Below are 13,054 nucleotides of genomic sequence, written 5' to 3' on the forward strand. Positions count from 1 at the left end.
GAATCAGTCAGGATAATTTGCTATGCATCCAAGTATATCGATGGTTCGCGCGTATCGACGTTTAACACGTAAATAGGTCACTGCTATAGTCCCACCGGCACTGACGAATATATGCGGCTTACATGCGACACTGCGACTGCGACTTCTGTAACGGTTGGTAGATCAAGGCCGGATACGACGCTTTGTCCGCAATACCACCGCTACCGCGCCTTCAGTTATTAAACATCTGGAAGTACATATGAATGAAACGATGTGAGCACGATTCATGGTGACGTGCACTTTGGCGAAAGCCACGTCATTCCACCGTGTACGACTTAGGCCTCCCGTTGAGCGCGGGTCACAAGACAAAGTGTACGGACACAGCATTCAGAAAAGCTCACTTCGCAGACACGAGGAGCCAAAACTGTCAGTTGTATCGAAAAATTTCACTCACTCATCTCCACGGGATCGTTGCGAAAATGAAGACCGTTGCCGTTGCAGTCGTTGCATGTGCTGCGCTCTCATTGAGAAGTAGTATCCAGCTCTCGCCAGCAGCAGCAGGTACGGATACTCGTTGTAAGGGCATAGTATAGATGTTCATTTCTCTGTAGAGGCTCCACTCCAAAGTGAAGTTGCTGCGCAAGCGCAAGCACTACAGAAACTTAATGCGGAGATCGCTGAGTAGGAGAGGTCAACCTCTTACTTTTTGAGCTCCTCTTACAACCATCGGAAACAGGCTACGTCGACAGCTGCAAACAGCAGGAGCAAAGGAGCAGGCTGCAAGTGGAATCTCTGCAGTTTCTGGGGTCCAAATGGGTATAAGTACGCACTTTTGATAGTCGAAGTAGAGAGGAACCCACATCTGCTCGAATCTAAGGTTATCCGGGCACTGCGGGAGCCGTACCCCTCGAAGGCGCCGCAGGGGCACCGGCAACAACGGCTCAAAAAACTCCCCTGATTATTGTAGCTCCAAAGGTACTCACGTCCTTTCAGACCTGCAGAAGCATTACCCCATTCGTTAACACTCGCAGCGGATGATGAGTTTCAATAATCTGTACGACAAAATGGTTTTGGAGGCGCAAACGATGGGCACCGAAGGTACCACCAATTGGTATGCGGAGATTCATCCCGACCAGTGCGACCATCATGTACTGACACAGCTAACTCACTTATGAAAACACAAGATGACTCCTTAACTGATCCGGTGTGGTATTACCTCCTCGTCTGTTTCAAACTTTCACTGAGTGTGCTCTTGTCAGGCAGAGAGACTGAAGATGTTAAGGAAGGTGAATACATAGGCTATTGCGGAATACGCAGATTGACTGTAGCTTTCTCTCCATACAGGAAGAGGAAGAGGCCGCTAAAATGGAAGCCTTCTACAAGGCCGATGAGGCAGAAATAAATTATGTGAGTTTTCCTTAGAGTAGTCTTTCAGTACAAGCGGCATCAAGTCTATAAAACTCTTTGCAGGCGACTAAAGAATACCCAAAAGGTCTGCTGGGACGCGCAAAATCATTTTTGCACGGTAAGCACCTTCTGCGGGACACATGCGAACAAATGGCTGGCAAATACTTTCTAGACCTGCAACACTGAGCATATGCATGAAGACACTGTGAACCAGCTACTGCATGCGGGGTCCGGCCGCACTTGTCGACGTTCCTAAGCGGCCAAATCAGTGAATACTTTGTACAGTGTTACTTCATGGTCTACACTCAACCTTACTAAACAACGTGCGTTCTGCCAGTGGCAACCATTCCGTTTCAAGTCGACTTCGTGCTGAGCCGGAATTTACGTATTAACCCGTGGCACTGACGCCCAGAGCGATAGTTCCACCGCTTCGTCACACGGCTTTCTCGTGGCGCTTGCAGGAAAAAACCCACACAAATTTCTTGTGTGGCAATGACGTATCAAAGGACGCATCTGATATAATCGGAGAGCCGGTCTGGATAACAGGTAGTCCCCTAGCAATTGTTGTTGAGAACGAATCCTGTCGCGCTGAAGACTTCGTATCAACCTTGCGCTCAAGACAACTTCCTGAACCGACAAAAACACTCCCTTAGTAAAACGACGTCACTAATGTCGACCGTTTCCGGGAACAGGAAGCCACAGCTTGGACGTCCATATAAATAAAGCCCGAAAACTCAGCAGACACATCGACAGCCAACGCCCACCCCCCTCCCCCGGCTCCCTTCCACACCTCCACGTCCCGGGATTCAGTGGCTTAAAAGCTGACAATAAGACACTAGATAAACCCGCAAGCCGGAAAACTCTGAAGAGGACAAATGACCCCGATTTACGGATGTAGGCACTGCATCATCGTCGGGTTCGCTACAAAGTGAGGATGAGTGGCCCTTGATTCCACAGCAGCAGCGCCAGTCAGAGTGCGCTGCCAGGAGCATTGATTTTTATCGAGCGGTACGCGAGAAACAGAAATGTAGAACACACGCATGCCAATAAGAGATGCAAGCAAAAAATCTTTGCAGCGTATTTATAACGAAAGATATTCCCGAGGGCACTCTCCGTCGTTTATTTGGCCATGCCTTTCTTCTTTTCCACTGGTTTGAGGATCTGTATACGCACGAACAACACACAGGAAAGAAACATAAAAAATAATCGCTGCGACCTCATTCAAAACTGGAGTTGCCGGCAGTCTGTGCGTCTTCTTCAAGACAACAGAGACGACTTGCAAACATATCTTACCTGGAACGAACACATGAGCGTCTCGTCGACGCTCATCATTGCACCCGCATTGTCAAACTCTCCGCAGTAGTTAGGGGCACTAAACAACGTAACCAATTGACGTTTCGCGAAAAACTCATAGCCATCCTCTACCACCTGAGGGAAGAAACGCAGAACACAGGTTATTAATGAATCCGACCCCAGAACAGCTTCTCCTCTACATTTTAGAACTGTAGTTGCAAAAACTTACTTGGTGAGCCCGACATATGAGGTCCAGATCATGCTTTCTGAGGAAGTTGTGGACAACATCCTGCCCGAATGTGAACGAGACTCCTCGATCATTCTCGCCCCACCCGGATATCTCCTTTTCTGGGTCGCTCCATAACAGATCACAAAGAAGACCTGTACATTTAACACACCAACACAACGCCACATTGTTACAGGCAGGAGTCTCTTTCTGCCATGTAGTCACCACTGTCCCCTACCCGCCCCGCCGTTGTCCTCGACTGTCGATAAACTAGGATTTGGCTTCCCTGAGTATTTCGTTGCATTCGGTTCACTTGCGTACCTGTATCAGGAACGTCAGTGGGCCTGACAATCCTTCTGATTTGGTCCATGCTGTTGAGCTCCGGCGACAGTCCACCATGCATACAGAAGATCTTTTCATCGATTATGGCTGCCACAGGAAGGCAGTTGAAGCAATCCGTGAATGTCTTCCAAAGTTTAATGTTGTACCGTCTCTTGCCTGCGATCACAAACGGACGGCCTCAGCGAGCGACAGAAATGAACTCTATGCAATGCCGTAGCTTAACTACCCATCACCGGTTCAAACTCAAAACTGCAGTCCAGAATTATCCAAACGGTTCCGCGTGTCAAAATGTGCATTTGCTGACGCTTTTTGTGCTCACATTCATCATAGAAGCCGTAGATCCGGTTGATGGAGGCGCATTCATGATTGCCACGCAACAGGAAGAAGTTTTCGGGATACTTGATCTTGTAAGCTAGAAGTAGACAGATAGTCTCCAGACTCTGTTTGCCTCTGTCAACGTAGTCGCCTAAAAAAAGATAATTTGCTTCTGGGGGAAAACCACCGTATTCAAACAACCGTAGTAGATCGTAGTACTGGCCGTGAATATCACCGCATATCTTTATCGGGGCCTCAAGCTCCAGCAGAATCGGCTGACTGATGAAGATTTCCCGAGATTTGTGACAGAGGCCTCGAATCTCAGCCTCTGTGAGCTGCACCGGCTTCCCCGGTCGGCTTCCTCGGACTTCCAAGAGCTTGCTGATGACGGCGTCGACATCGACGTCTAATGACACCATCTTGACGCCTTCAGTGAACAGAGGACAGATCGATGCTACGAAAACACGTCGCTGAGATACAAGACCCGATCATTCGACGTATTCGGACGAAACCGACATGCGGGACGTATCTACGTATCTACATGTGATACAATGCGGACACCAGCCACTGCCGAATGCATGCGCGCTTTGGCGAAACCTGAGAGGCACAAATTTAACTACAACGGCGAAGGGTGGCGGAGAAACTTTCGGGGAAACAAAGGGTAGAAAGACGGGAAGAAATGCCCCCGCGCAAGCGGGTGGAGAAAAGGGGTGAGGTCACGGCAGCAGGCAGAAGGGAAAACGCACACTCTCCCGCAGATGCGCAAAGCCGGTGGAACCTCAACGAAAAACCCTAAATCGGGTTGTGTAATATGAAGAACAACATATTCTCCCTTTCTGGCGACTGCGACTGATGGAAACTGTCAGATTCTTCTCTGGGGGATACGGTTCAGTGCTGTGAGAGTGTGTGGCTTCTGCTCCTACTGCTGACATGCAATCCATCCTCGGACCGTCACATGGCCCTGGATGATACCGGAGGACTGAGACTGAAACGATGAGAGAGGAAACGAAAGAATGGATCCTAGGTGGAGAGAAAATTCAGTCAGAAGGCACGACGGACAGGACCGCCGAAAAATACACCAGGGAGACAAAGACGCTTCTCAGGTCGCGCCACCCGATTACTGCAGGACTACTCAGGTCGCCATCTCACGATGCCTTATCCTCTCGTATCTCTCCTTCATTTCAACAGTTTCGCCCGAACCCGACACGAACCAAGAGCGCGGCACCTCGATACGAAAGAGAAACTCCCCCGCATACAAGTAGTAGACCACATCCAGTCGCGAGGAAACTGAGAGAGCTGCTGCGGAGAGAGCAACTTTTCAAGAGTTTTGGGAACCTTTCTGCCGGTGCGGCACCCTGAAGGGGAGAGTTCCTGCTCAACCATGCGAACAGCGGCGCTGCGTGACACCACCAACTGCTGGCCGTTCCCAGGCCGCGTGGGTGGTGGCGGCCAGCTGCATCACCCGGCCGTGTAGAGAAGGGTTCCAGACCCCATGCTGCACATTTAAAATACTGCCAACTTTCCGCGTAAATTGTATAAGCTTCCAGTTTGCTCCGCGAAAACGTCTTTAGGCATTCAAAACGCCTTCAGTTGCACTACAAAGTTGGTAATTCTCTGTTTTACGGCAGGTGTGAATGACGATGTCTGGCGGGACCACCCCAAAAAATCTTTTTCCCCATTCCCCGGCGTACAAGCGGTGACGAGAATCCCGCACACGTGCGCAAAACGGCGCTCAGCATGCCTTCTGCGGGAGTTTTCCTGCCCAACAGCGCAGTTCCTTTCTCATCACTTCTCTTGAAATCGCTAGAGAAAAACTGTACGCGCAACCGTGCCGTTATACTCTAGATTCTGCTCCCGTTGCTGCTGGCAAAAAAAGGAAACTTCCTCCACGTCGAAAAAACCCAATGGATATAAAGTTGCGCTGACGGCATCGGAAATTCGATGTTGCAAAAAATAGTTATTTCCGAGATCTGATGGAGCCGAGACTTCGCTTTGGTGCTTCTGGAGTCAACCGGAGGCGAGCCCTCTTGAGTGTTTTAGCGTGAGGAAACGTTTCTCGAAGGAAAACGATTGTCGACGTTTACACTCGGAGCGGTTATCGCCTGCAGCGAACCGCGGAACGGGGGCTGTGTGTAGGCTCGAAAGCTTCTCATATGCATTTTGCCAATAGCTGTGAAATGTGTATGGATTGAGTCCCGATTTCGGTCACGTTCGACTCTGAATTGTGAAATCGGCAACATACGGCGAAGGTCGCGCACGCAGTCACTCGAGAGGCGGAAAGTCGCATACAGCCGTTCAGTCAGCAATTCCATGGCATGTCAGGAATGAGGTTGTACACTACGGATGTCCTATCCCTACTCAGAGATCATTGGCACCGCATGATCTTTAGATAACTACGTCACTTTATAACGGTGACAAATGTCACTGATATTCATTTACATAATGCAAACGGACGACGGCTACACTGCGGTACCGGGATAAAGCGATTTGCACCCAACACAGTGACCTTCCATGCTTCGTTGATCATGTTCAGTTGAGGCTGGGAAGCGGTGATTTTGGAAAGTCACCACCGAGTGCTTGGCTGTGGGTGGGAATTTGCAGGAATTTCATCTGCGCGTTAAGGACCCAATGTGGGACTTACGCAACTGTAGGCGCGGCCCTGACAAGGGCTACTAGCATTCACAAGTGAGATTCTCCGCAACTCGGAAGATGAGAACATGATTCATGCCACGTGCAAGTGAGGGATATAGGAATACCAACAATCAATCTGGCCAGCGGATGGTAACACGGGGAATAGCCACGTTGTGTGAGTAGGCGCCGTACGCTTTCTTCTATCGAACGAGCGCCATTGCCCCACTTTGTCGAGCCTCTACGGCGTCCCCCCACTTCGTATCTATTTTTTCACGAAGAACCCTTTGGAACCTGGAAAAAGTCGATTTGGGTGACGGATTTTTCCTGGGAAGGCAACTTTTGCAGTTTTCGCGTTGGACGCAGCGCATCAAGAGCCAGCAACCTGATGTATGACTCATCACTTTCGAAAGGTATGTACCTCCATGTTCCTAGGGCCGCTCCTCTCTCTGGGTAAGACGTATTACGGTTATACAGTGCCACGATGATCAGCGCCCTCCGGCGTTAACAGTTAAATGGGCTCACTGTCTCGTAGAAGTGTCGAGCTCTAAACTGTGTTCGCTTTCTCAGCATACACGATTTTGTGATTTATGTGACGGCGCTAGAGGTGACTTCTCGTTGCGCTGGAAACCACACGATCATCCAGACATTTCAGCGACCCACAGCCGCGCGAATGCGTAAAAGCCACAGGATTTTCGCGTGTAAGCAGTGCCTGATAACAAGGCAGTCCGCGAAGAGTTTCTGAGGCCTTCTTTCACCCAGCTCCGTTACACACGTTGCAACCAATCCTAGCGTATTTTTTTCGCACAAACACCCCTTGGTCATCTGCTAGCAAGAGGATCGCGAAGTGTGTTCTTTGCGACCTCAAGCTCTTCAGGTAATCTTCGTTCTTAAATTGTAGAGCAGATGAGTTCTGCCGTTTCCTGGATCCCTTGAAAAAAGTCAGCTTCCACTTCTTACAGGACTCAATTCGGCACCTGTCTACGAACTGCTGCTTCACTTTACGTCGCGTTTTGCCTACGTAGACGCCTTACACATGGCCAACTACCACTGAGGTGTCGCTCACTATGGTGCCCCTGTCAAAGCAACAATGAACCGATGAATTTCCCCTCAGAAAGACTCTTTTTGATGTTAGGTGCCTTCTCACGCATCCTGTCCGGGGATGGCCGTTGTAATGGATCAATCTGCTCGGCTCATACAATCTGCTGAAACCCGTGGCTACACGAAACACGTCTATCGACCTTCCACCTTGGTGGCAGGGGCTGGAACTGTCCAGTGTAACACATACATTGGATTGGCCAGGCGTAACAATAATTCAATGAAACCTATAGAGGCACCCTACGATCAATGCTGGACACAGGTGGGACACCACTCACCTACAGCTGGATGTCTCGATTAACAGGATTCATCCTCAGCGAAACGAACTGTTTCCTTCACCTCAGGAAAAGAATGAACACAATCTTTGGAAGAGTGCTGGGTATCCGACTCTGCGTCAGACTCCCAGTTTTTGTCAATCATTCACGTGAGAAACTCTAAACACACAATGCCTCAGTTTGGTTCGCACCACGTTCACGCTCTCCTCAAGAAGCAGATTGTCTGTGCGACGACTGAGAAGACAGTTTTGTATAAAGTCGACAGCGATAAAGCCAACTTGAGCTCGCCACAAAGAGACGCTCTTTGGTACCCCTCGATATTGTGCTGGGAGACTGGGGAAGCGCAGTCTAGGCTGAAAACGGGTGCATGCACCCGCGCGCTGAATTGGACAAGCGTGTGACTTTGTCAACGACATCCTGGAGAGTTTTAAAGGAGATGTGTGCGCACGTGAGGTGCCGAAGTCCCCTTCGCTCTTCTCTGTGCTTTATCGCGTCCTGAGAAAGGATATGCTCGGTGGTGGCTTTGTTGAGAGGTCGAGAACGCCCCCCCGACGGCAAACGCGCCAGCATGAGTCACAGCCACACCGCGACCCTCCTGCAGCGAAGACTTTTAGTTGGGCATTCCCGCCTGTTTTTGTTCCGGAATTTCAGACATTTTCACCTTGTTTCAGGTCTATGATGTGAATATTCCTTAAGAAAATGTTCGCAGAAACGAAACGACATCAATCGATGGAGATCTGCGGCGAGACCGGCAAGGTGTGCATCTGAGCAATGCTACCCCGCTCACGGATCGCTTTGGAGCTCGGCGTGGCCGGGCCAAGTGTATGGATTTCCAAAGTCGCATTTGATTTGTCGATCTGATCTGTAGGTAGACCGTGCACACCGTTCCTTAAGTACCTTTTTCTGTGTCCTCACTTTTCATGGCTTCCAGTTCCGCATCCTTGTCCCGGCAGTTGTCCCTGACGATTGCATCCGCCGTGTCGTGCCAGCGAACGCAGTCTGCGTTCTCGACAAACCGTCCCCGTGTGGATTTCCCCGTACTGTACAGATGGAGCTCTTGCTGTCTGTCCACGTCTGCTGTCCGGCGCGTCGCGGGTGAGCGTGCCCAGGGTGAGTCCGGTTCATTTTCAAAAAACACAGATGCTCCTGAAAGGACTCGCGAGACGCGCGCCGACGGTGACAGCTCTTCACAAGGTGTTAATCTGAGTGGCGGAACGGCTGACTCGCGGTTTGCTTGTGTGGAGGGAAGATGTACCGGGCAGAAGCAGGCAGAGAGTTGCCGACACACGTGTTTCAGCCAGGATGGACGCCCGAACAGCGGCGCTGGGGCTTTCCGGAGGTCGGGAGAAGGCGGGAGCGCGTCACCGACTTCTTCAAAAAACCCAGCGCTTCGCGGGTCGGTTACTCCAATGCATCGTGCTTACCGCTTCGACAGAATTCTGGACTCGACAGAAGCAGACCCTCAGACCGTGGCGTACCTCGACAGGCTCGCGATGACGGGGTTGAAGACGCTGGAGGTGCCACAAGACGTGAAAACGAAACTCGAGGTTTTGCTCAAGCAAGTCAGTCAAAAGCGAGACTTGGAAAACATGGGCCGGTTCATCATGGCAAAACTCACTGCGCGCACCTCCGTCGAGCTGCCGAGAGTGCTGCCCTCGCGGCTGTTGCACAATCCGCACGGTGACGACGCGTCACCCGACCCCAGAGACGAGGCAGAAGACGGGACTGACACAGAGGGTGGAAAGGCCGACGACTACGAAGCCGCTGCAGCCCACTCTGACCAAGAGGCACTCGCTTTCGCTGAAGACCGGAGGCACCGTCTTTTCAGGAAGTTCATGGGAAGCCACTCCCCCGTCAGCGCCGCAGCGTACACCGCCCACCGGTACGCGGCCGTGTACGCTTCCTTGGTCAGAATTCTGTCAGAAATCAAGCTGCGCGCGCCAGACTTCAAACCGAGGAGAGTCATGGAACTGCAGGCGGGTTTCGCGGCGGGCCTCATGGCAACGTACCAGATCTGGGGTTCGAGTCTCGGCGACTTGCCCGCCGATGCGGCGCTCGCAGCCAGCCACACTTCTTCTGAGTGCGGATCGTCTGAGGGGAAATCGGCGGCTGCTGGCGAGCCGAGAGCGAGCGGCGATACTGCGAGTGGCTTCGAGTACCTCTTGGCCGTCGAGAGATCCGTGCACCTCGCGAACGTCGGAAAGTACCTGACGGCCGAGTTCGTGCCGAAAGTCAACTGGCAACTGGGATTGTACGAAGAGGGCACTGAAGAAAGTTCGGGCGTCGACACATCCGGGGCAGACAAAGCGTCGACCTCGGGGCAGCGGCGGCGCCTGGACCTGGTAATCATGCCGCACTGTTTGCTGAGTTCTGTCGACGGCCAGGAAAGTCGCCACATGCTCGTGCGAAACGTATGGAACCGCCTGAGTCACGGCGGCGTTCTGGTCCTGGCAGAGCGAGGCACACCGACAGGCTTCCGTGCCATCCACGCGGTTCGCGAGCTGTTCATCAAAGAGCTGGGCGTCGGAAAGTTCCACTTTCTGGCACCCTGTCCCCACGAAAGCATTTGCCCTCTGGCACTGACTGGCCGAGACTGGTGCCACTTTGCTCAGCGCGTGCGCAGGCTGCCGCACCACCTCTACTGCAAGGGCAGCCGGGCAAAGAACGTGGAGGAAGACAAGTTCTCGTTCCTCGTCGTCCGGAAAATGGAGGGTCCGCGGCGCAAGTACGTGTCGGAAGGCGAGTGCGCTTCTCTGGAGGAACAGAGCCACTTCTGGCCTCGCGTGGTGATGCCCGTCGTGAAGGCCGGCCAACACTGTCTTCTCGACGTCTGCGCTCGACCTCACACCTTCGAGAGAGTCGCCGTCAGCAAGAGCATGCCGCACGGCGCTGGTTACAAATTCGCCAGAAAGGCTGCCTGGGGAGATCTGTGGAGGTTTCCCAGGAGGGTGATCCGGCCAGAAGCTCGCGGGTACACCAGCGAAGAAATGCAGCAGCATCTACTGCGACTCGCCGCAAAAAATCGCGCGAAGGAAGCCAGGGGTCGTGAAGGTTCCGAACAGGTCGGATCCAGGGAAGAACGCGAACGCTTGGAAGACGAATTCGTCAGGTTCTTCGGGAACTAAGAAAACAGTTCTAAACCAGTTTGTAACAGCGATTCAGAGCGTTCCTGAATGGTGCGTTCGAGCATGTTTTGCGGGGTTTAGAAAGCCACAAACTTGTGGTTTGGTAGCATTTGTGTCAACGCGCCAATGACCGACAAAAACCGGCGCAACTCATGTGATTAACTTAACAGCTGTGGCTGTCTTCAGCAGTCCCCGGAATCTCGTCAGGTTTGGCGCTACTGCGAAACTTCCGTCTTCCCGCGAGAGCTCCTTGGAGCTGTTTTCTGAGGTTTCTTGCTAGTGGGAAAGCTCTGCGACGATTCTTGCGAGGTGGGACTTCTCTGTCAGTTTTCCTAAACAACAAACACTAGTTCATTTTCAGGGACGTGGACATCCTGTTACAGGGGAAGGAATATCGTCCACTAGTGGCAGCAGGGACCAAGAACAGGAGTTCTGCTGCTCTGAAAAGGAATAGAGTGTCTTCTATGTGCAGCAAAAGCCTTAGCAGCTTATCTACTGCTTCATACCACTAACGCGTACTTTTACCAAACGCCGTGTGTTCAAGCAACAGAACCACGCAACCGCACATCGTTAGTAGGGAGAAGGAAGCGAGCATGCAGTGTTGGCACCTTCGGCCTTGAACTAGAACCGTACAGAAGGGTTTCCCTATTCAAATGTAAGGCGTTCCTGGAATGGACTCAGACACACCGAATGTTCCGAACCCATGCTAGCACAATAAAACGGATCCGGCAAACAAGGACATTCAAGGTGTCTAACAGCAGTCACTCCACCGCTCGAGTAAGTATCCAACACGCCTTTAGTTACAACTGTACGGGACGAAACAAGTCTCCAGGCAAAGAATTTAATATTCTCTCCTAGTCCTAGTTCCGCCTGGTAACCATAGTCAACGAATGGCGGCAGAAGCACTGAACAGGAGCCTAGGAGATACACAGAACGAAATTCAATATGATTGCTGGACACTACCACCTTAGATCAGCATTTAGATTGTGGACTGGGATCCTTCTTGGCATAACGTGGAAATCTAATATATGCATCATCTCTGAGACTGGATTATTTATAAGCTTTTGCTGGGGAGTATATACGAGTTGGACCACCGGTCATATAAACTACTTTTTCATAAACCTAGGAATTCTATTTTATGATGTGTACAGAGCATAGTTAAGATGATAATTATTGTAGAAATAGAATGTTCCAGGCGTAATATATGGATTACTGTCGAGACAGGATTATTGATAAGCTTTTTCTGGGGAGTGGATGAAACAGAACTCGCGTGCAGCAGTCCATGTGCACCTCTTGAAACACATGATCTAAATGCTTCAGTACATACAGTACACGATCAGGTTAAAAAAACGCGTTGCAGTGCGCCTGACTGCTATGAGGCCGACGTTTCCTGGATCGATATCCCTAATTTCTTTATTGCCTCTTTCGTGTGACAAGTTTGTTGACTGCGTTTCAAGCAGGATCTGAAGCTTTACGACACGGCAACGTCCAATCGATAAGCCTGAAAATGTATGAAGCGATATTTTATCTGTTTACCTAGAATTTCACTTCTTGAGACCGCAACAGAACACGTTAGTCTTTCCCCTTCTCACCGCTACATGAACTGATGGCAAAAAATGCATCTCTCTGCAGAGTCGCATGGGAAAGTGTTTCATGCAAAAATACGTTCTTCAGAAGACCCCGTACATCTTCGTATGTACGGTCTACTGAATGTGTGTTTTCTAACTGCCCGACACAAGCATGCCTTCGTCACAAGATAATTTACTGAACAATGGCAGTTTATGCTTTTCCTCGGCTACGTGTATTCCAGATGAACTACACTCTGTGCACTGGCGTTCCGCACTCTTGTGAGGACAACAGTAGGTTCTGCCAACTCCGCTAATGCCTGTCCATGCGGAAAAGGACACAACGGTGCGACTGAAAACTTTCTTCGACGCTTCGTTCCCTCTGCAACTTGCTGTCTACTCGTGGTCGTCACATTCATGCCCCCATTGCGCACGCTTGCTGTTTCAGCGTTTAAATTCTACTTCAAAAAGCAGGAGCAGGATATAAATTTGGGTGCTGCATGCTACAACCGTTTCCGTTTCTGAACAGTTCCCTCGGTTGTCGATAGGACACGTAACCTTGTGGGTGAGGCGGACAATTTCTCGGCTAAAGAACCCCTTTCTTTGAAACACACTTCTCTTCTCGTCGTTCCTTCTTGATTTAAACCAGTAGCCCATCTTGTTCCTGTCAAGTTCCCTGTACCTATTGAGCTCACTGCGTGCTCAACGACTTCACAAGTGCTACTAGGAAATAGCACATTGCGACAGTTCTGGGGGAGGCAACTATCGAACCACCAATGCAGATTGGTAAAATAAGTTACC

At 50.9% G+C, this 13,054-nt stretch overlaps 3 protein-coding genes across 3 annotated transcripts; 2 read left to right on the forward strand and 1 right to left on the reverse strand.

The window, feature by feature from the left end:
• Positions 1 to 405: 405 nt before the first annotated feature.
• TGME49_310690 (hypothetical protein) lies at positions 406 to 1,759 on the forward strand. The gene is made up of 10 exons (XM_018782639.1): positions 406 to 540; positions 591 to 660; positions 716 to 801; positions 857 to 954; positions 1,011 to 1,077; positions 1,140 to 1,183; positions 1,239 to 1,265; positions 1,324 to 1,386; positions 1,450 to 1,504; positions 1,559 to 1,759. Exons 1-10 carry the CDS (start codon positions 459 to 461, stop codon positions 1,570 to 1,572), a joined length of 606 nt encoding a protein of 201 aa, XP_018635554.1. The 5' UTR covers positions 406 to 458; the 3' UTR covers positions 1,573 to 1,759.
• TGME49_310700 (serine/threonine phosophatase PP1) lies at positions 1,759 to 4,892 on the reverse strand. Its single transcript, XM_002364275.2, has 5 exons — positions 3,567 to 4,892; positions 3,227 to 3,403; positions 2,909 to 3,060; positions 2,680 to 2,814; positions 1,759 to 2,547 (listed from the first exon to the last, which is right to left on the reverse strand). Exons 1-5 carry the CDS (start codon positions 3,979 to 3,981, stop codon positions 2,506 to 2,508), a joined length of 921 nt encoding a protein of 306 aa, XP_002364316.1. The 5' UTR covers positions 3,982 to 4,892; the 3' UTR covers positions 1,759 to 2,505.
• Positions 4,893 to 8,059: 3,167 nt separating this feature from the next.
• On the forward strand, positions 8,060 to 11,104 carry TGME49_310710 (small ribosomal subunit Rsm22 protein). Its single transcript, XM_002364276.2, has one exon. It carries the CDS (start codon positions 8,484 to 8,486, stop codon positions 10,686 to 10,688), a length of 2,205 nt encoding a protein of 734 aa, XP_002364317.2. The 5' UTR covers positions 8,060 to 8,483; the 3' UTR covers positions 10,689 to 11,104.
• Positions 11,105 to 13,054: the final 1,950 nt, after the last annotated feature.

Source organism: Toxoplasma gondii, chromosome XI, assembly GCF_000006565.2.
Source record: "Toxoplasma gondii ME49 chromosome XI, whole genome shotgun sequence".
In the NCBI taxonomy this organism is placed as follows: Eukaryota; Apicomplexa; class Conoidasida; order Eucoccidiorida; family Sarcocystidae; genus Toxoplasma; species Toxoplasma gondii.